At 43.0% G+C, this 21,935-nt stretch overlaps 1 protein-coding gene across 3 annotated transcripts in view; it reads left to right on the top strand.

The window, feature by feature from the left end:
- Nucleotides 1-16,787: 16,787 nt before the first annotated feature.
- The window catches only part of CCNT1 (cyclin T1), a 33,774-nt gene continuing 28,626 nt past the window's right edge, over nucleotides 16,788-21,935 (top strand). For all 3 annotated transcript variants that reach the window (XM_063426054.1, XM_063426053.1, XM_063426055.1), the window contains exon 1: nucleotides 16,788-16,933. In XM_063426054.1, coding sequence (XP_063282124.1) covers nucleotides 16,788-16,933 — 146 coding nt within the window. The remainder of the gene's footprint in view (nucleotides 16,934-21,935) is intronic.

Raw genomic sequence — 21,935 nt, 5'->3', positions numbered from 1 at the left:
ATCAACGCATGCTGTGTCCACCACCAGAATGCCGTCATTGCAGAGCTCAGCAGTGTGGATTTTTTTTTGTGTGTCTGCCTCTGACAACAGCGATGCCATTTGCAACCTGTGCCAAAAGAAACTGAGTCGTGGGAAGTCCAACACCCACCTAGGTACAACTGCTTTGCGTAGGCACATGATCTCACATCACAAACGCCTATGGGATCAACACATGAGTACAAGCAGCACGCCTACTCTAAGCCGCCATCCTCCTCCTGGTCCAGCATTTTCAGCCACATCAACCACTGCTGTCCTCCTTGCCCCCTCTCAACCATCCGCCACTCCGTCTCCCGCCTTGAGCAGTTCCCGCTCATCTGCCTGATACCGGAGAAACTGACGGAAGCCGAGCACAGAGAGATGGACACAGGTTTCTTCAGGAAGGAAGAGATCTTTATTCGATTCACCGACCGGGACTCAGAGGGACTAATGTCACCAAAAAACAGGAAAGTCTGAGCCCTGATCATACAGTGTAGGTCCCTTATATAGGTATATAGCTCCTCCCATAATCAGCTCCACCCACACGTACTCTTACCCAATCAACAGAACAAAGACTAACTTCCTGTTTGACCACATGGCTTGCCCAGCACAATGGAGGAGGGGAATTCTCTATATCCTGTATTCCTGCACATGCTCCGTACACTACTGATTGTATCGTTGCCACGTGCAACCAACCGACCGATACATCAGTATATGCACGTGCACATACCACATGGCAATCTCGGCCTACTAAATTTATTTTTACCGAGATTCCACCACATTCCCCCCTTTGATGCTTCTGATATTTCATAATTCTAGATGCATCACTTAATCAGAGTTTGCTTACACCTCAAGTTGCCATAAACCAGACTAGACTTTGCGACTCTCTAAAGATACGAATCCCTCAGCATTCCTCTTCCTGTACATGTTCTCCTTGATTTAGAGCCTCATACCTGTAAACAGCCATTATCTGTGCAGCGGCCTTTCTCTCTGCTATATTCTCTATAATGCTCTGCACAGACCTAACTACCAAAGGAATCAGACATGGCAGGAGAAGGCACAACATCAAGATTAGCATGACTCCACCTACCAATGCCTTGAGTCCTCCAAGCTGCTCATACCAATTACCAAACCAACTACTCGGATTATACCCTTTCCATACTTGAGTAGGCACATGTGCTAGTTTAACCATATGGCTAGTAAGCTCAGCTATTGCTTGCCCTTCATCATCTATTTGAAGACAACAATTGCTTAGATTAAACTTCCAACATACACCTCCCTCTACTGCCAATAGGTAATCCAAAGCTATTTTGGTAGACGGCTATCCTCATCCTAGTGTTATGCTTTGCTAGGAGATTGAGCGCTTGCGATGTTTCATTGGTAATTATCCAATTCAACCACTGCCTGTAACCTTATGATACAGTTGAGCATGTATATTGGGGTTCTATATCCAAAAGTACCATCTTCTGCCCACGTAGCTGGCCCATAATAATCTATAATACGCTGGGGAGGCCACTCATTATCTTCCCAGGTACCTATCTCTAGGGGTCCCCTTTTCTTTCTATGATTCACATCATATACTTTAACTCTCAAAGTATCTCCTGTTTCAATTGGCAACAAGAAGAAGGATGGTTTGAGCATACCTAATACACATGCCCCTTCCCAGTCCTATGGTAACTCCGAATAGGCTTTCTTACCACAGATCCAGTACAAATTTGCTGGAGCTTTCCAACTAGATGTAGCAGATAAGTCAAACCACACATCCTTTAAATTGGTATAAATTGCAAACGGATTAGGTGGTTCTGAGACATTTGAAGCTGACCACCAAGTTGTATCTTTTGTATCATCATCATAAGCTTTTTGCCCTAGACAAGTCAATTCTCCTACAGATGTATTAAACATTATTCCTTTCCTTGCTATGCAAACATAACCTATAATGGAGGTCTTTAATCGCCACTCCGATTTACCTCTAACACTCATTTGATAATCAGTTTGAGAAGATATTAACTGTTCAACTGTCTCAGAACCGGAATACATTACCTCCTTTGCTTCCCATGGCCATTGGTCTCCCATATTAGTACCTCCACACACATAGCAGTTGGTTACATTAAGACTACCAGCAATACTCTCGGCTAAATCAATAAATAAGTTCTTCGCGTTATGGGGATCTTATTTTCCACACTCATCTCCTCATAGAAGGAATGGAAGACCTGATGAGTCTGGGTTGCCACAGTATCGGTCTCTATCCCTATAAATAATATTGTCCCAGGATCCAAACCTGTTCCATATATCTGGAACCCAAATAAGTTCCCAAACCTATCTATAAATAGTTCTGGGTCATTGATAAGTATATGGACTGGATTACACTCCACAGACTTACAATAAGGTTTGGTAGGCAACTTAGTGACAATCATATCCTTATCTATTGTCTGTCCCCAGGTTGCCCACCCTACACAGGACCAATACGGACAATAATTATAATCTTTATTTGGGCATTTTGGATCCATATATTTGTACTTACTACTGGGGCAAATATACTTATCATTAGACCCATACGTTTTTTCCATTTAAAATCACCACATACATTCCACGGATTTCTACCACCTGATATCGCCTTACATGCATCAAATAGCAGAACACCTGAAGAATGTACGGTTTCTAGTATGGTCTTATTTATCAGGGTCCCCTGTGAGTCTCCATTCCGAATAGTCAACCAAATTGTACGGGGTTGATACTCTGGACTAAAACACTTAGGTTCTCCTGCTCCTAAATGGCATACACTATAATCTATACCTAAGTATCTACACTTAGATACATGTCCTTTACACTCATATTGTGAATGCCAAATAAGGGTCTGGGAAATGTGATTGCCTGTTTTCGTAGTCTTAATGCAAACCTCACAGCCTGGTGTGTCGGTACCTCTACCTTCCTGAATAATTAAAAACACACATATATACATTATCAAACACATCACTCCTGACATCTTTGTCCTGACTCTTCGACCGTGCGATGGCACCTCAGCTTCCAGGATGTGAGGGCTGCAGGGAATGGAGTCCTCCTGATCCTCACTTTTCTTCACAGAGATCCCTTCAAGACACTCTGACTATGTAACGTAGGCAGGTGGTCAGGCTTTATTATGGCCGTCAAAACACCTACTTGCTGATCTCTATGATTACTCTAGAAGTCCCAATATTTCCTCGTCACTCCGACTGAGTTGCACGCTTCAACCTGATCTTGCAAGGATTCTCAGGATCTGGTGTAACTTGCCAAGAATCTACTGCTGCTGATTTAACCCTGGAGTGATGAATCCACGGAGTCACTTCGGCCACCTTTATAGCTGTTGGAGTAGACAAAAGAACAACATAAGGACCCCTCAATTTTGGCCCCAACGGTACACTGTTCCACTCCTTTATCCAAACTTGATCTCCTGGATGATAAGAATGGACAGGTGGAAAAATATTCACAGGTAACCTATCTTGTACCCATTTCTGTACCTCCTCCATAGTTTTACTTAACTCTACAACCTGCTGCCGGGTAATTCCTTCTCCCAACTGACTCAAATCCCCCCTTAAGTTACTAAGTACGGGAGGTGGACGCCCATACATAATTTCAAAAGGTGAGAGACCTATCCTTCTGGTAGGTGTACTACGAATGCGCAACAGAGCTATTGGCAAAAGAACATTCCACTTGAGTTGGGTTTCTTGATACATTTTTGCCAATTGGCTCTTAATAGTTCTGTTCATCCTTTCCACTTTCCCAGAACTCTGAGGCCTATATGCTGTATGAAGTTTCCACTTAATACCAAGCATATGAGTCAGTTGTTGTAGGCACTGGTGAACAAAGGCTGGACCATTATCTGATCCTATAGAACATGGTAGTCCATATCGGGGTATTATTTCCCGTAACAGAAATCGCACTACCTCACCTGCTTTCTCTGTACAAGTGGGACATGCTTCTACCCATCCTAATGTCATGGCCGTTACTTGCACTGCCTGTCTCTTCCGGGTTGACGGACTGTAGCCACACCCCCCTCTGACGCGGTCTCATTGCGCTACATAATGCGACCGCGCCAGGCAACAGACGCTGGATTAATGAACAGCGTACCGCGGAATTATACCGGCTGCAACTTTTCTCTTCAACCTTACCTGTGTACCGAACCGGACTCGTAAACGACTAACCTCCTTCTCCTTCCTCGACCATGGCTAGCACTTGACTCCTCTCGACCTCTCTCCACGGAACCTCTCCGGAAGGCACTCTGGAACCAACTTCAACTCCTCTGGAAGCTAAGTTACCTCGCTGTATTATACAAACTTTCCCTGACTACTGAGCTCAAGCTCAGCCTGCTCACACATCCTCCTATCGTTATAGGAGTAATTCCTAATTATTTAACTTTCTACCTCCATATGAGATGTTTTCTATCAATTAAGCTAAAACGAATCTCTGCAAGTTAAAGCTACATTGCTTCCTTCATATTATTGCTTCAATTCAATTGTATAAATTAATCTAAGAATCCACTCAGCAACTTGAACCATTTAAAGATACAGTACCTGTGTTTATTCAATCAAAATTATTAAAGACACAGTATCAGTTAACTTCCTGGTGAACTGTCATCTCTTTATTTTCTCAACTCCTCACATTCACATCTAATTAATCAGAAATCTGCAGTTGAGCTCCTTCAAACTCTATGTGAACGTGACACCTAAGTAGGTGCACACAGCTACTAGTAGGTAACGATGTCCACTGGATTTAGGTATTACCGTGTAGTCTATTTGGAGATCGGACATAGGGAGCCCTCCCATGTACTGGACTCCCGGTGGTTTCACTGGACCTTGCCTTGCGTTGTTTTTGGCACATAACACACATCTTCGTACAATGGCTTGAGTCAAGTTGGACAATCTTGGTATGTAGAAATGCTTCCTAAGAGATTCTTCCATACTCTCTCTCCCGGAATGTGTCCCATTGTGATAGTTCTGGACAATTTCTATAGCTAGCGATGCTGGAATAACTATCCTTCCATCTTCTAACTGATACCAATTATTCTCCAAATATTTTCCAGCTTCAATCTTTAACCACTCTTCTTCTTGAGCTGTATAAACTGGAGTCCACTGAGACAGAGGGGTCGGTATGAGAGCAGCTATACACTCCACATATTCCTGTTGTCCCGATTCAGCGGCACGCTTGGCTGCATTATCTGCCATCCGATTTCCTTTCACCACATCACCATCACCTTTCAGATGCGCTCGACAATGTATGATACCAACTTTTTTCGGCTCCCATACGGCTTCCAATAGTTGTAATATCTCAGCTGCGTACTTGATTTCTTTACCCTCTGAGTTCAGTAGTCCTCTTTCTTTATACAAGGCTCCATGGGCATGAGTGGTTAAAAACGCATACTTTGAGTCCGTATAGATGTTTACCCTCAATCCTTCAGTCAATTGTAACGCTCGTGTGAGTGCGATTAATTCTGCCTTCTGTGCCGATGTTCCTTTTGACAATGGCCGAGCTTCTATCACCTTGTCTATGGTTGTCACTGCATATCCTGCGTAGCGAATCCCTTCTTTCACGTAACTACTGCCGTCCGTATAGTACTGGACATCGGGGTTCTGGATGGGAAAATCACGAAGGTCCGGTCTGCTTGAGAACACTTCATCCATCACCTCCAGGCAATCATGTTGACTCTGAGTGGGTTGTGGCAAAAGGGTAGCTGGGTTCAAGGAATTGACAGTTTCAAGATGCACTCTCGGGTTCTCACATAACATGGAGAAAACTACCTCAATAAAGAGATAGAAAGTGTTTCTTTACAGTGCCCAAAATGTAAAAGCTGCTCAACACTAAAAGTGGAATACCCCTTACCCACAATAAAAAACAAATATACAGAAATAAGGTATACAAATTATACCAAACAAGTGGAGCGCTCTAAACAGTAGAGGGGTTTACTCACCCCTTTGGTACAGTGACAGTCTTGAAAAACTTGAATGTACATATAAAAGGAAACAAGAGAAACAAAAATATAGTGCAGATGTTCCAAAATGGATAATTGGTAGTAAGTAATGACTGAAACCACTCACATGGACAGGAGCCTATATGGTATTGGCTCCGTAAAAGGATCCTTTATGCTTTTAGGGCAGCAACACACCCCTTTATCCCAGGTAGTGTCCCTCCAGGAGTATACAACGAGAAGAAAAGCAGAAAAACAACTGTGTAGAATTGCACATACTATAATGGTATTTTGAAATATAAATAGTTGTGCTCACCTTCTGCAGAGCCCTGAAATCCCGGCTCTGAGGTTGATAAACAATGTGCTACTTTAGAGGGGGAATAGCACTCTCCCCAATGGAGTTCCTGATGGCTATAAAGGACTTTGGACTAAAGTATAAAATAGTAAATAACATTTATTGTTAATACATTAAAAACAAAATAAATGGGTACTTAGAAAGTAAAAAGATCCAATAAAAGTCCAATAAAAAGTCCAGAATAATCAGCTATAGCTGATTTAAAAATTAGCTGATTATTCTGGACTTTTTATTGGACTTTTATTGGATCTTTTTACTTTCTAAGTACCCATTTATTTTGTTTTTAATGTATTAACAATAAATGTTATTTACTATTTTATACTTTAGTCCAAAGTCCTTTATAGCCATCAGGAACTCCATTGGGGAGAGTGCTATTCCCCCTCTAAAGTAGCACATTGTTTATCAACCTCAGAGCCGGGATTTCAGGGCTCTGCAGAAGGTGAGCACAACTATTTATATTTCAAAATACCATTATAGTATGTGCAATTCTACACAGTTGTTTTTCTGCTTTTCTTCTCGTTGTATACTCCTGGAGGGACACTACCTGGGATAAAGGGGTGTGTTGCTGCCCTAAAAGCATAAAGGATCCTTTTACGGAGCCAATACCATATAGGCTCCTGTACATGTGAGTGGTTTCAGTCATTACTTACTACCAATTATCCATTTTGGAACATCTGCACTATATTTTTGTTTCTCTTGTTTCCTTTTATATGTACATTCAAGTTTTTCAAGACTGTCACTGTACCAAAGGGGTGAGTAAACCCCTCTACTGTTTAGAGCGCTCCACTTGTTTGGTATAATTTGTATATCTCACATAACATGGCTTGATACTTAGTCATACGGCTATTGCTAAACCAATGATTGCCTTTATAGTCTAGCAACGTCTGTACTGCGTGCGAGACTCGCACGTAGAGTTCCTGACCCAGAGTGAGCTTGTCAGCTTCGGCTACCAGCAGGGCGGCGGCAGCTACGGCTCTTAGACAAGGTGGAAGACCACTGGCCACTACATCCAGTTGTTTAGACATATATGCAACAGGTCGTTGCCATGATCCCAAGTACTGTGTCAGTACTCCCACAGCCATCCTTCTTTGCTCGTGTACATATAAGTAGAATGGACGTGTATGATCAGGTAGACCTAATGCTGGGGCGCTCATCAATGCCTTCTTAACATCCTCAAATGCCTTCTGCTGTTCGATGGTCCACAGGAAGGGATCGTGTTCTGTGCCTTTTATAGCTGCATAAAGGGGTTTCGCCAATATCGCATAACTGGGAATCCATATCCTGAAGAAGCCTGCTGCCCCCAAGAACTCTCGCACTTGTCTTCTATTCTTGGGTGTTGGTATTTGGCATACAGCTTCTTTTCTCTCAGGCCCCATTATCCTTTGACCTTCAGAGATATGGAATCCCAGATACTTGAGTTGGCTGACACAACTGAGCTTTCTTCCTGGACACCTTGTATCCTGCCTTCCAAAGAATGTGCAGTAGATCATATGTTGCTTGCTGACATATCTCTTTTGTAACTGCCGCTATCAACAAATCATCTACGTATTGTAGTAGTACACATTCTCCTGGGATGGACTTAAAGTCTAGTAAGTCCTGACTTAATGCTGATCTAAATAGGGTAGGTGAATTTTTAAACCCTTGGGGCAATCTTGTCCAAGTCATCTGGCGTTTCGAGCCCGTTACAGCGTTTTCCCATTGGAATGCAAAGATACACTGGCTTTCTGTAGCAATTCGTAGGCAAAAGAAGGCATCTTTAAGGTCCAAACCTGTAAAGTAAGTAGCCCCGCCCGGAATTAAGGCAAGCAGGTTATATGGATTGGGCACAAGTGGATGTATACTTACTACCGCATCATTGACTGCTCTTAAGTCCTGCACAGGGCGATACTCATCTGTCCCAGGCTTTTGAACAGGCAACAATGGGGTGTTCCAGGGGGAAGTACAGAATTTTAGGATACCATACCTTATGAACTTATCCAAATAAGACTGTATGTTCTTCTTTGCCTTTTGGGGAATATGGTATTGTCTTAGGCTCACTGGATAAACCCCAAGTTTTAGTTCAATCCGTATAGGTGGTATATTGCGAGCAAGTCCTGGTGGGTTACTCTCTGCCCACACTCCTGGTATTTTAAACAAGGATTCATCACTCTTAGGGTTTTGGTTGGTCAACACTGTATAAAGTCGCCACTCTTTTTCCTTCGGTATTGATAATGTCATTATACCTGAGGGTCCATTAAACTTCAAGGATGTCGTTCCGTTAGGCAGAAATGTTATCTATGCTTGTAACTTCGACAACAAATCTCGTCCTAGAAGTTGGACTGGACATTCAGGCATATAAAGGAACTGATGTTTTACTACGTGGCCTCCCAGTGTACAGAGTCGACTTTTAAGAACCGGTTTAGCAGCACTCCTCCCAGTTGCTCCTATTACAGTGATAGTTCTTCCTGAAGGAGGAGCGACTAGGTTAGTCACCACAGAATGTTCAGCACCAGTGTCGATCATGAAAGAACTCCTTTTTCCCCCTATTGCTACATCGACCATAGGCTCCACTCGGCCAAGGGGGATGGAGCCCGGTCGGTATCAATAGTCCTCCATGACAGTGTTAGTCAAACCCACAAAGTCTCTATCTTCTCTTTCTCGGGGTCTCTGCGCTGCTGGGTAATACCTATCCCCATGAACGCTTCCTCTATTATTCCCACCATTTCCTCCAGGGCCTCCTCTTCCTCTCGCTCTGCCTCTATAATTATTACTATATCCTGCCCTTGTTCTATCTCTCTCATATTGTTCCCTCAGTGGACACTCACTTCTTCAATGCCCTTCTTCCTTACAGTATGCGCATTGGTTCCTACTTAAAGGCTCCCTATTCCACTTATTCTCGCTTTTCTCAGTTCCCCTATACATTTCCTTTTCCCTTCTATCTACACCCGCGATAGCTACTGCTAACACGTCTGCTTTCCTTCTCATCTTTCGCTCTTCTTCCTTTTTCGTCTCTGTCTCCCTATTCATATAAACCTTATTTGCTATCTCCATTAGTTGAGTTATAGACATCCCTACAAACCCTTCTAACTTTTGTAATTTTATCTTTATATCTCCATAGGCCTGGCTGACAAAGGCAGAGTTAACCATCCGGGAATTCTCAGGAGCCTCTGGATTAAAGGGGGTATACAACCGGTATGCCTCCAATAATCGATCATAAAAGGCACTGGGCGACTCATCACATTCCTGCAATACCTCAGCCGTCCTTGACATATTGATCGCCCTTTTTCCTCCGGCTTTCATGCCAGCAATAATGGCGTCCCTGTAAGCTCTTAAACGGGCCATATCTGCGCCATTAACATTCCAATTCGGATCTGTGTTTGGATAATGGGCTGCGGCCCATGCTGCCGGGTTGGCCTGATTTTGAGTATGGGCCACTTCTTCAAGTGCTATAATTGCCGCCTGATTTATCCGAGTTCTTTCCTCGTTATTGAACAATGTCATAAGTAATTGCTGGCAATCAGCCCAAGTGGGATTATGCGTCTGGATTATAGAGGTAATCAAATCTGTCATGGCTTGAGGTTTATCTGTGTAGGAGGAGTTATGGGTCTTCCAGTTGAATAAGTAAGTAGTGGTAAAGGGAACATAGACAAATACGGGATCAGCATGTTGTAACTGGCCCTCACCGTTAATATGTGTCAGGCCCGGTGTCAGTCAGAGAGGCATTTGATAATGTCGGGGTTGGAGGGTACCGGTCAATTGTCGGGTTAGTATGGGGCTTCGTTGAGGAAGGTCAGTTATGGGTTCCGGTCGAGGGGTAGTAAGACGAGGGGAAGGGGACGCTTTTTCTTTACTGAAAGGAAGATCAGTGAGTAGAATATTCCGGGCCGGGCTGGGAGGAGCCTGACCAGGAACCAAAAATGACGCCAAATCTGGATAGGTGGGTTTAATAGGGGTAGGTACCGGAAGGGGAGGGTTTAAAACAAGTGGGCTAGACTCTGAGCTAGAGGAGGGGGTAGGTGGAGACAATGGAGCAAGGGGAGTAATATTACTAGCAGCACCTCCTCTTCCTCTTCCTGTAGAGGAGGAGTAAGGGGGCGGCATAAGGATCTATGACTCAGGGGGCGTGTCCAGAATGGGCGTAATCACGGCCTTGGTGGACAAACGAGTTCTGGCCAACATGAGGCGAGATTGCTCCTCGTGGCATACCCTGATCCATTTTGGCAAGTCATTTACGGCCCGCTTACAACAATCGATATACGGAAACTGGCCGTAAATTTCAGGCCTACCCGATACAGCCACGTGTACGCGCTGCACCAGATTAGGATCAAGACTACCACGTGGAGGCCATGCAGCCACCAAGGCAGGACATTCCCTACTACATAAAGTAGTCAGGCGTGTTGGGGACATCTTTACTCCAAAATCATGTACATAGTATCCCTTTTTAAAGTTCTTTAACATACATTCTAAGGGATCAATGATCTTTGAATCCGACGCACCCATACTGTGGGGATATTTATGGGATAATAATAGTAAACAGTTGAGAATTACCCACTATTTTAATTCTCAGATCCCAAAGAACGTTATCATGTAAGTGAAATGTATTCCATATAAAGAAAATCACAATTTGTTATAAAAATAGATACAATTTATTTTTATATTTAAGCGTAAGGTCGTAAAAACTTTAGCTGACAGAATAACCCTTTCAATGCTGGCTAGACCTCTTCTAGGCATTTAAGATCTATTCTGATGTAATTTTAAATAAAATAACATTTAAACCAGTCATTAATCATTTCCTGGATCCATCCAATAAGAAGAAATCTACCAAATTCTACAGGCTGATATTTTATTAATTTGCCTAAACAGATATTTAATCTTATTTTATAGCAAATCAATACAGCTGGATAAATGTCACGATATGCTAACATGTGATATTAATCACATAAATATATGATTAATCTTTTCTAACTGCAGAATAGAAAGTTTAATATATATTTCTTAGTTAACTAAGATTTCTAAATATCGAAATCTGATCGTGATTTATCCAGTCATATATCATGCTATTAGAACATTTTTAATTAATTTAAATTAATTAAATGAAGCCAGTATATTTACCAGTTAAATAGATATTCTCACCAGATGTTCTCAGATAGCCAAGTGTCCAGGAATGTTTCTCTGTCTTTTCTTTCTTAGCCTGCTTCCGACTCTTTTGCCCCGACTGCTTTCTCTGCTCTTGATTTTCTTGATTAATACATACCTCCTTGCATCTGCCTTGATCTTTTCTCTCTTCCCTTTGTCTTAACTTTTTTTTTTTTTTAATTCTTTATTTTGGTTGTGCATTTATGATAATCACATAAGCGTTCAGTATGTCACAGCATTGTAAACAAGTTTCAGTATTATACTTTTAGAACTGGGAATGACATTTGAGGAACAAGCACATTTTTATAATAATGTTTAAAAGAAGAAAAACTACCACAACAAGAGGACATAGTCTTAAATTAGAGGGACAAAGGTTTAAAAATAATATCAGGAAGTATTACTTTACTGAGAGGGTAGTGGATGCATGGAATAGCCTTCCAGCTGAAGTGGTAGAGGTTAACACAGTAAAGGAGTTTAAGCATGCGTGGGATAGGCATAAGGCTATCCTAACTATAAGATAAGGCCAGGGACTAATGAAAGTATTTAGAAAACTGGGCAGACTAGATGGGCCGAATGGTTCTTATCTGCCGTCACATTCTATGTTTCTATGTTTCTATGTTAAACGCGCTTTAACCGTTTAGTTGCGAAAAGTCCCGTTAGGTACAAAGTAATGATGAGTAACACGAAATGTTAGCGTAGAGCTCCTTTAAATGATAGGACTAATACGTTAGCTTAGACTCTGCTGTTAGGGTACAGGGGGCACATTACAGGTTGCTGTGGGCATCTGAGACAGTGTAATCAAGGCATATTAGGTAGGCAGATATTAACATTGTCAGAGTGAACGACTGAACACCAAATTGCTAACTGATCAGGCTCATACTGGTAAAATTTTATGCTTGCCATGAGATGACTATGTGCATGAAAAAGATAGCATTAATTTGACCGGCATACAAACGAAAAGTAATATATAAAAAAAAAAAAAAAAAAAGAAACAAGAGAAAAACACTTTTTTTTTTAAAACCAGATAGGAACATTCGTTAGGCAGACTATGGCATGACAATGATGTATATAGTTTAAACGGTTGAGTGCCATCCTATGCCGGTTTATCCAGGTTTCAGACAGTTTAGCTGTCTATTACAAAAGCTCATGCGTCGACACATTTTTATATGTTAAAATAATGCAATTGTCAAAGTGAGAGAATAAAAAGTAATTTAAACTTATGCCTATAGTGTTAAAACATTGTGGGAATAATTAGGAGACCGCAGATCAACATATTATAACAGTAGAAAAACGAAAAGAATAACATAAGAGAAAGTAATATTGGCTGTGTGCCATGTGGTCTGTCCCTGCAGTGTGATGCAGAAGATGAAGCCTCCCAGCAGTCCATGTTGGTTAGCCTATACCCCGTCTAGAGGCCCGTAGTATGGCCCTAATTGTACTGTTATAGGGTACTTGCAGCTGAGTAGTCAGGACCATGAGCTGTAGCCGTGTCTGGTACGTGATGCCGTGGTGTCGCGGTTCAGCATGCTGGGAGCGGCTGCGATAGTCATCTCTCAGACCCCTTGAGGAAGCAGGAGGCCATCCGCCGTCTCTAGGTGTGGTAAGTCTCCGTTGGGCAGTGAATTTGCGGGTTTGGCGACTCTGCTGGTCCGAGGGCTTGCAACTGCTTAGTAAAGAGCCTTTCTCCGTGAAGTGCTTGTGTCCCCGGCTGGGAGCAGCTCCCCAATATCGTGGGTGATGCGTGGTGGACTGTCTCTGCCTAGGCCGTGGCCTAGGATGGCGTACCTTGGTGGCGCCAGGCTGTTTGCGTCGTGGCACTCTCCGAAGCGCTTGCTTCCTCCGCTTGATCTCTAGTGTTGGTGCCATGTCTTGTGGCCGTTTTGTGGGCGGCCTAGCCTCAGAAGTGTGTTCCCGGCGTGCAAGTTTGGCCCAGAAGTCCTGCAGTATGCGGTCAATCCTTTCCGCTAACGGGGGCAGTCTGGTGCCGGTCGCGAGGCTGCATGCGGTGTCCGCCATGTTTTTCTCAGGGTGATTCCCTGGTGCTTGGTCGTCGCTTATGTTTGCCGGGATATCCCCCGCCGGCATGGGGGGGGGGGAGGTAGAGTCCTCCGGGGAGACCCCAGTCCCCGAAAGTTGCAGCTGCGGAGGGATCGGCCGCCTCCCTCGTGTCGCCTGCTGCTGCCTTCCGTAGGCCCCGGGTCGGTCTCCGGTAAAAGACTGATGCTGGCAGTTGGGACTTTGGGCTGGTAAGGTTGCTTTGGTGTGCCCCTTAGGTTGGGGCTGTTGTGCGAGCAGTTTTAAGGGCTTTGTCTCGTTTATTTCTGCGTTTTTTAGGTTTTTGCCCTGGAGCCCATGTTGTGTGCGACTGCTCGGCATGGCTGCCAGGCTCCGCCCCCCCCCTTTGTCTTAACTTTTAAAGGGAAAATTTCTCTGTTCGTCACTAGGTATAGACCAATAGGAACACTGGGGTGTGGTTCCCTTCTAGATAACCATTTTAGTATTTGGACTATAGATGGCAGTCTCATCCCACTAAACATACCTATCCAGGAAAGAGTTAACTTTTCCTGGTGGTTATTTTGACGTCATTTTCGCTTATCTATATGTTGCCATAATTTTATGTTTTCTGTCAGATCAAGGGGTTTTCTTCAGACAATGTGTCTCCAAATTCTGCTGTACTTTCTAATATGACAGTTCTTAAACTTAAAATAACCTTTCACTTACAGTGGGATCTTGTTAGATATAGAAAGTAAAATTTAATTATTTAATCTTCTCTGTCACCTATGTCTGGGTTTAGAATGTATTCTATTCCATTAGCAATTTAGACAGTCTCTTATCACTTGGTTTGTTTATACTATATATTCCATAGCTCTGGCAAAGCGGTCAGTTTTACAGAAGGGATTAAAATCTTGTGTCTTTTGTTAACTTGAAAATAACAAAATGGAGTCTGGTCTGTTCATAATGACTCAGAATATACACTTTTAATTTCTATCATAGCACAAAATGCCTGCCGATATAAATACCCTGACAATACTTAGCAGCGGAGCGTCGTCTCCAACAGAAGCAAAACAAACACACTTCCAGCAGTCACACTCGTTCCCCTTGGCAACAGCACCACGTGGTACAGTTACTAGGCCAAACGCACACAACAAAACATACAGGGAATTCCCGTACGCACACAGCTGTTACACCAGTCACTAAATAACTATTACTGTACCTTTTGGCGAAACTATACAATCACCCACGTTATAATTCTCAATATTTAAATTACCCGTCTATAACACACCCTAGTAACATCGTCTTTACAAAGAGTAGTTATAGTACGGTTAGCATTGGTTAAAGTACAATTTTAAAGTCACAGTTCAGTTAGTAGTGGTTATGATGTTAAACATACAACATAAACGACAGTTATTAGTGGTTATTTACAGTATCAGTAATTATAATACATGGTTATGGTACCGTGCGCTATGATACAGTTACACACTATTCACACTCTCGCTAGACGGCAGAGTTCACGCTATCTAACAAGATATACACTCTACTACAATAATTTTAACACATTTACAGTTTCCCAACTAATCTATTGGCCAGTACCTAGAGGGACTATCTAAAACTATTTACATCCGTTTTGGTTAGCCGTCGCTGCCCAAGCACCACATATAGCGAACTAGAGGGCGGAATTTACCCAAAACCCTCTTAGTCTATCTACTCTATCAATAGTCTAGTGGGTTCCAGATTTACATGCCTTCCCACTTAGCCAAGATAGGTTGAGATCTAGCGGACAGAATATATAACAGGCTCCCCGGTCCCTCCGACCTAGCGAACAAAATATACACCCTAGATACGCTAGTCTAGACAAGACACCGGTGTCCGGCTTGGGCTATTTACACAGGACCCAGCCTGACTCCAAACCAAGATTAAACGGGCTGACTACAGGGCGTTTAATTACGAGCGGTGCGCCTTCGCTCCTTCCCTCTACTGAGGGGGCCAATTCCATACACAATTCCAGATACAAACCCCTTATGGGCCTACCGCACAATCGGTATCCAATACCCCTAGTGGGTCCACCGTCTAAAACAGTAGTCGTCTTACCGCCTCGTTCCTGAACCTGAGTTCACACTCATCGACGGGGGCACCCCAGCACTTGCTACGTAGAGGCCGATGATCTCCTGGACAACAGACCAGTGGCGCCAAGACGAAGGGAGGTCCACGCAAAAGTTCAGGGGTGCAGCCGTAAAGAGCGTGGGCAAAGATAGACCGTCTCACGCCTCTGTTTCTCAGCTACCGTTGAACGATGAGATTCCCGGCCAATGCACCAAATGATACCGGAGAAACTGACGGAAGCCAAGCACAGAGAGATGGACACAGGTTTCTTCAGGAAGGAAGAGATCTTTATTCGATTCACCGACCGGGACTCAGAGGGACTAATGTCACCAAAAACAGCTAAAATCTGAGTCCTGATCGTACAGTGTAGGTCCCTTATATAGACATATAGCTCCTCCTATAATCAGTTCCACCTACATGTACTCTAACCCAATCAACAGAGTAAAGACTAACTTTCCTGTTTGACCACATGACTTGCCCAGCACAATGGAGGAGGGGAATACTCGTATATCCTGTATTCCTACACATGCTCCTTACACTACTGATTGTATCGTTGCCACGTGCAACCAACCGACCGATACATCAGCATATGCACGTGCACATACCACATGGCAATCTCGGTCTACTAAATTAATTTTTAGATTCCACCACACCACCATAACAACTTCATGTTTTGAGGAAATTGTTATGGTACCAGTGTTTAGACACCATAACAACATTATGTAAATAAAGTTGTTATGGAGCTAGGAGGCCCCATACCGTCGAACGACTTATCCCTAAAAAGTGAACTTCCAGTGCTGATCTCTACTCCCACAGGCAGCATCAGTCTTCTGTGCCTTTTCAAGCCAGTTTTGTGAATCGGGAGTCACTTATTGGCTGAGAGCATCAGCTGACCGCTTTTAGCCAATGAGCGGCGCTCCTGCCGGCAGTTTGCTTTTCCTGGGGAAAATGAAATTTAAACAGTTCCTACTCTAGTGAGTAAGCCTGTGTGTGTGTGTGAGATATATATATATATATATATCCTAACATGGAAGCTAGTCCAGTGGGCCCCAGGATTCGCTGCATTCCTTGTTTGCCATTTCCTATAAATGTCTCCTGAACATCAGGCACATCACCGTGCTCCCTCCCTCCCTCAGGCCGCGCCCAGAGCTGACGCACGCACGTACGTACGTACGTACGTTTGCACGCGCCCGTTCGCAGCGTTCGGCGGCACGTTTCACGTCACCTCGTTCCCCTGACGTGCGCGTCACAGTCTGTTCCGTCATGGCGCCGCCAAGCCGCTGGTATTTTACCCGGGAGCAGCTAGAGCGCAGCCCATCCCGCCGCGCCGGCCTGGACGCGGATAAAGAGCTCTCGAACCGGCAGCAGGCGGCCAACCTTCTGCAGGACATGGGTCAGAGGCTCAACGTGTATCCTTCCGCGCTCGGGGCAGGCCGGCCATCCCGGGCCGTGCGTGCGACATCAGGCAGGGGCCTGGGGGGAAGGCCGCACTCCGCGATGTGGGGGAGCAGGCCGGCCGATATTTACTAAACACCGGGTACCTGTGCTCATAGAACACCCAGCACGAACACAGAGCGCTCGGCCTGTTTAATGACAGCCAGCAATGAGAACCCGGGCAGGGATAGGCACAAATATAATAAACACAGTCTATAATACTGCAGAGATAAACATAGAATGATACCAATTCATCATCATATGGGCTTATCGCCATTAGAGAGAGGTCGATAAATGAACTCAGCTGGTTCTGGAGAGAAATGTTTGGAGTACAAGGCACACACAAATAACAGCAAAAAAAAAAAAAATATATATATATATATATAAATATTCATAAAATAAAAATTGGCAATGAATTGCGTGGTGTCATTTTCTGATCAATAACGTTCGAACACCTATTTTTGTGTGCCCTGTGTTCTAGCAAAACCTGTGTGACAAGTTTAGAAAATGAAAGAATTGCCACTGTGTATATATATCAGCCCCTACCTACAGTTGGATGTTTTCATGGAGATAAACAGTGAAATAATGGCTTACCACTTTTGGGAAATTCATTATTTTAGATTTTTTTTTTTTATACATGCTAAATTTGAAAAGTTTGTTTTATTTTTTTATTGCTGGCATTAAAAAGAAAAAAAAAAACCATCATAATCAACTGCGCTGTGCAACAAAAAATAGTACAATGTAAACGGACCAATTCAAAAGGTAGAGGGACCTACTGGCAAACGGAGATCTAGCCTGAGTACTTTACTAGATAGCCCGTGAGCTTACAATCTAAAGTGTACAAAATGAATTATATATATTTTATTTATTTTAATATGATTGTTTAATAATTGGTGTTTTAAAGCTCAGTTAAAGGGACACTCCAGGCACCCAGACCACTTCTGCTCATTGGAGTGGTCTGGGTGCCAACTCCCACTACCCTTAACCCTGCAAGTGTAATTATTGCAGTTTTTCATAAACTGCAATATTTACATTGCAGGGTTAACTCCACCTCTAGTGGCTGTCTATTAGACAGCCACTAGAGGTCACTTCCTGGGTTCTAGCACAGGTTTCCTGTGCTAGAGCGTCGCTGGACGTCCTCACGCTGTGTGAGGACCTCCAGCGTCGCTCAAAACCCCATAGGAAAGCATTGAAATGATTTTTCAATGCTTTCCTATGGGGAGACGTAATGCGCATGCGTGGCATTTCCGCGCATGCGCATTAGGTCTCCTCGGCCGGTGAGCGAGATTAGTCTCGCCCACCGGCCGACGTAATCATTAGGCGGAGCGTCGCGGAGGCGGAGACAGTGGCGAGGGACATCGCCGCTGTCCCAGGTAAGTGACTGAAGGGGTTTTCACCCCTTCCGTAACCGGGGATTGGTGGGTGGGAGGGAGAGGGACCCTCCAGTGCCAGAAAAACGGATCGTTTTTCTGGCACTGGAGTTTCCCTTTAAGCTTTTAACCCCATCTCACTACAAAGCACTTTTTGACTGGAAAAAATATAACATTTATTTGAAGCAAGGGATGCATAGCTAGCACATAAACATATCCTAGCACCGCACTTTTGAGTTTTGACTGCTTTGCAGAAAAACTTTAAAATTGAAAATATGTGAATATACACAATATTTGTTATTCACTTATTCCTTCATCCTTTATATAAATATTTGGGAAATAAAAAAAAAAAACTTTAAATAGTATACAGTGTCCATCATCTTGCATTATTTCACGCATAGTCTGATATATTAGTATAAGAGCAAAAATTAAAATGTTCTCACATACAGTAGGTGTGACAAAAAAATATAAATAAAACTGGTCAAAAACCTTTTCTATAGGTGTTTGTAAGGACCCTGAAAGCATTATGGGTTTACAAAAAAAATTGCAACTAAATGTGAAAAGAAAGCCTGCATTTGAGCATAATGCATACATACAGTAAATACAGTTAAGCCATGTTTCTAAAGGAAAATTACTTAAAACTGCTATAGAAATCTTTATCAATTTTGGAATTCCAATGTTATGCTAACAGTGAAATAGAGTCCATTCACTACTACCCCTTCCTAGCTGTAACAATGCTGTAACCCAGTGAAACTTTCTGTACTATTTGAAGCAAGTAAGTCAGCAAGGTGAGCTGACATTTTCAGCAACTTTACATTCATTATATCATTATAGCTGCTGGCAGAGAAATTCATTCCTCTACAGGCTGGCAAGCATAATTAGATTATGACCGAGGGAGTCTTATAGACTAGATTTTATATTGCAAAATACATGAAAAAAATAAATTACTACTCAATTCTGGTATTGAAAGGGTTAATTGCTGTTTTTTTTTTTTGTTGTTTTTTTTTTAAAGTAGTTAATAGAGCATCTCCAACAGTGGTCCTAAATTGGCTTGAGAAATACCTCCTTTCTCTTTTAGTATGATTATAGGTAAAATATTATTGGTTTCAGAAACACTGATCTATTGCAAATGAACTTAGAATTCAGGCTAAAATTAATTAACTGTGACTCCCGGCAGCCTGATTCTCTTTTGGTGACATCGTTCCCCATCACTGCAGGGGAATAGATGTCCCAGATGCCAGGCTGAGGGAAGACTTCGGTCCATTGCAAGAATGCTATGCGTGTTTTACGACGTTTGCCTTTTATGCCAGAACTGATATTAACATCTGGGATTCTTGTTTTCAGCTGTTAAGATGCTTCCGGAGGTAGAGTTACACCTCTGGTAGCAAAGTTCTGTATCTCTATATGCAGCACTTAAAGGGAAACTCCAGTGCCAGGAAAACGATCCGTTTTCCTGGCACTGGAGGGTCCATCTCCCTCCCACCCACCAATCCCCGGTTACTGAAGGGGTGAAAACCCCTTCAGTCACTTACCTGAGGCAGCAGCGATGTCCCTCGCCGCTGTCTCCTCCTCCGCGACGCTCCTCCCTGTTCTTCCGTGGGCGAGACTGATCCCGCCCACCGGCCGAGGAGACCTAATGCGCAATGCCGCGCATGCGCATTACGTCTCCCCATAGGAAAGCATTGAAAACGAATTTCAATGCTTTCCTATGACGCTGGAGGTCCTCACACAGCGTGAGGACGTCCAGCGACGCTCTAGCACAGGTTTCCTGTGCTATAGAGCAGGAAGTCCCCTCTAGTGGCTGTCTAAAAGACAGCCACTAGAGGTGGAGTTAACCCTGCAAGGTAATTATTGCAGTTTATAAAAAAAACTGCAATAATTACACTTGCAGGGTTAGGAGTAGTGGGAGTTGGCACCCAGACCACTCCAATAAGCAGAAGTGGTCTGGGTGCCTGGAGTGTCCCTTTAATACTGAAATGCTGCAGTTACAGTCCAAGCAGCACGATGACCATTTAAAAACACAGACAAATACTATTTAACATTCTTTATGTTTTGATTTATGCCCTCTATTTTGAACAATCAAAACATCCAGTAAAACTGTTAGTTTCTGTATCGCAGATCCATTATTAACCCCTTAAGGATGGTGAGCATGCTATGCCATCCTTGGGGACCCGGCTCTAAACGCCGGGGGCAGCATAGCACGTCTCCGCCGTCCTTTGTACTTACCCTTTTGCCGAAGATCACGGTGCGGGGACGCACCTGGCATCCCAGGAAGTCCCCCTCCTTCTGTTCCGGCCCCCCAGGCCATGTGATCGCGAGGTCCTTGCGAGGACCTCGCGATCACATGGACGGCATAGTCCACAGCAATGCCAGCAAGGGGAGTGCTTGTAATGACAGGTACTCCCCCTGCTGCCTGAAAAAAAAAAAAGTTAATAACAGTTTAAAATAAAATTATATATACTTAACAAATTATATATACTTAGATCATATATATATATATATATAGTATACAGTGTCCTTCAGTGATCTAAGTGTGTATATATATATAAATATATATTTTATAAGTATAATGGCACTCACCCTTACTGACGAAGTAGTGTTTAGCTCATATACATACATACACTGTCACATATACATACATACACTGTCTAAGTGTATTTTAATAAATATATATATATATATCAAAATACACGTAGAATATTGATTTTATATATGTATATATATAATATAAAATAAATATATATGTAAAAACGTTAAAAAATATATATGTATAATTTAATATATATATATATATATAGATATCAAAATATACGTAGAACGAAATAATATATATATCTATATACATAAGTATATACGTATATATACCTATATATAAATAATCATTTTTAAAAATTATATATATATATATATATATACATACACACACGTATACATATAATAATTCTACGTATATATTTATGTAATTATATTACATAATTAGGTAATTTTATTAATTACAATTTGCGGGACCTGCCTGACAACCCAGGCCGAAATGTCCAGGGAATGTTATTTGCTAGCACTATATTTAACCCTGTAACTTTCCAATACACCATAAAACCTGTACATGCGGGTACTGTTTTACTCGCTGAACACAAATATTAGTGTTTCAAAACAGTAAAATGTATTACAACGATGATATCATTAGTGAAAGTGACATTTTCTGAATTTTTCACACACAAATGGCACACGGATGACATATTTGTTTTGATACGTTTTACTGTTTTGAAACACTAATATTTGTGTTCAGTGAAGTCTCTTGAGCAGTGACCAGGGTCGCAGGGGTCGCGGCTGCGACCGGGCCTGGCCGCCCCTGCAACTCGGTATGTACGCTCTGGGCCAGCCTCTTCTCCTGGGGGGCCCAGGAGCCGGCCACCTCCGGGCCCCCTGAGGCTGGCCCTGCTTCCACCCGGCGGGCAGTCAGGCTGGCCGGTGCGCGAGGGAGCACCCTCCCCTGAGTGCTTCCTCTTCAGCTCCCTCGCGCACCGCAATGATACTGGAGCCGGAAGATGACGTCATCTTCCGGCGCCGGCATCAGTACGCAGTGCCAGCCTGACTGCCCGCCGGATGA

This window comes from Pelobates fuscus, chromosome 1, assembly GCF_036172605.1.
Source record: "Pelobates fuscus isolate aPelFus1 chromosome 1, aPelFus1.pri, whole genome shotgun sequence".
NCBI lineage: Eukaryota > Metazoa > Chordata > Amphibia > Anura > Pelobatidae > Pelobates > Pelobates fuscus.
The sequence above is the reverse complement of the archived record's forward strand: the minus strand, read 5'-3'. Positions and strand labels throughout refer to the sequence as shown.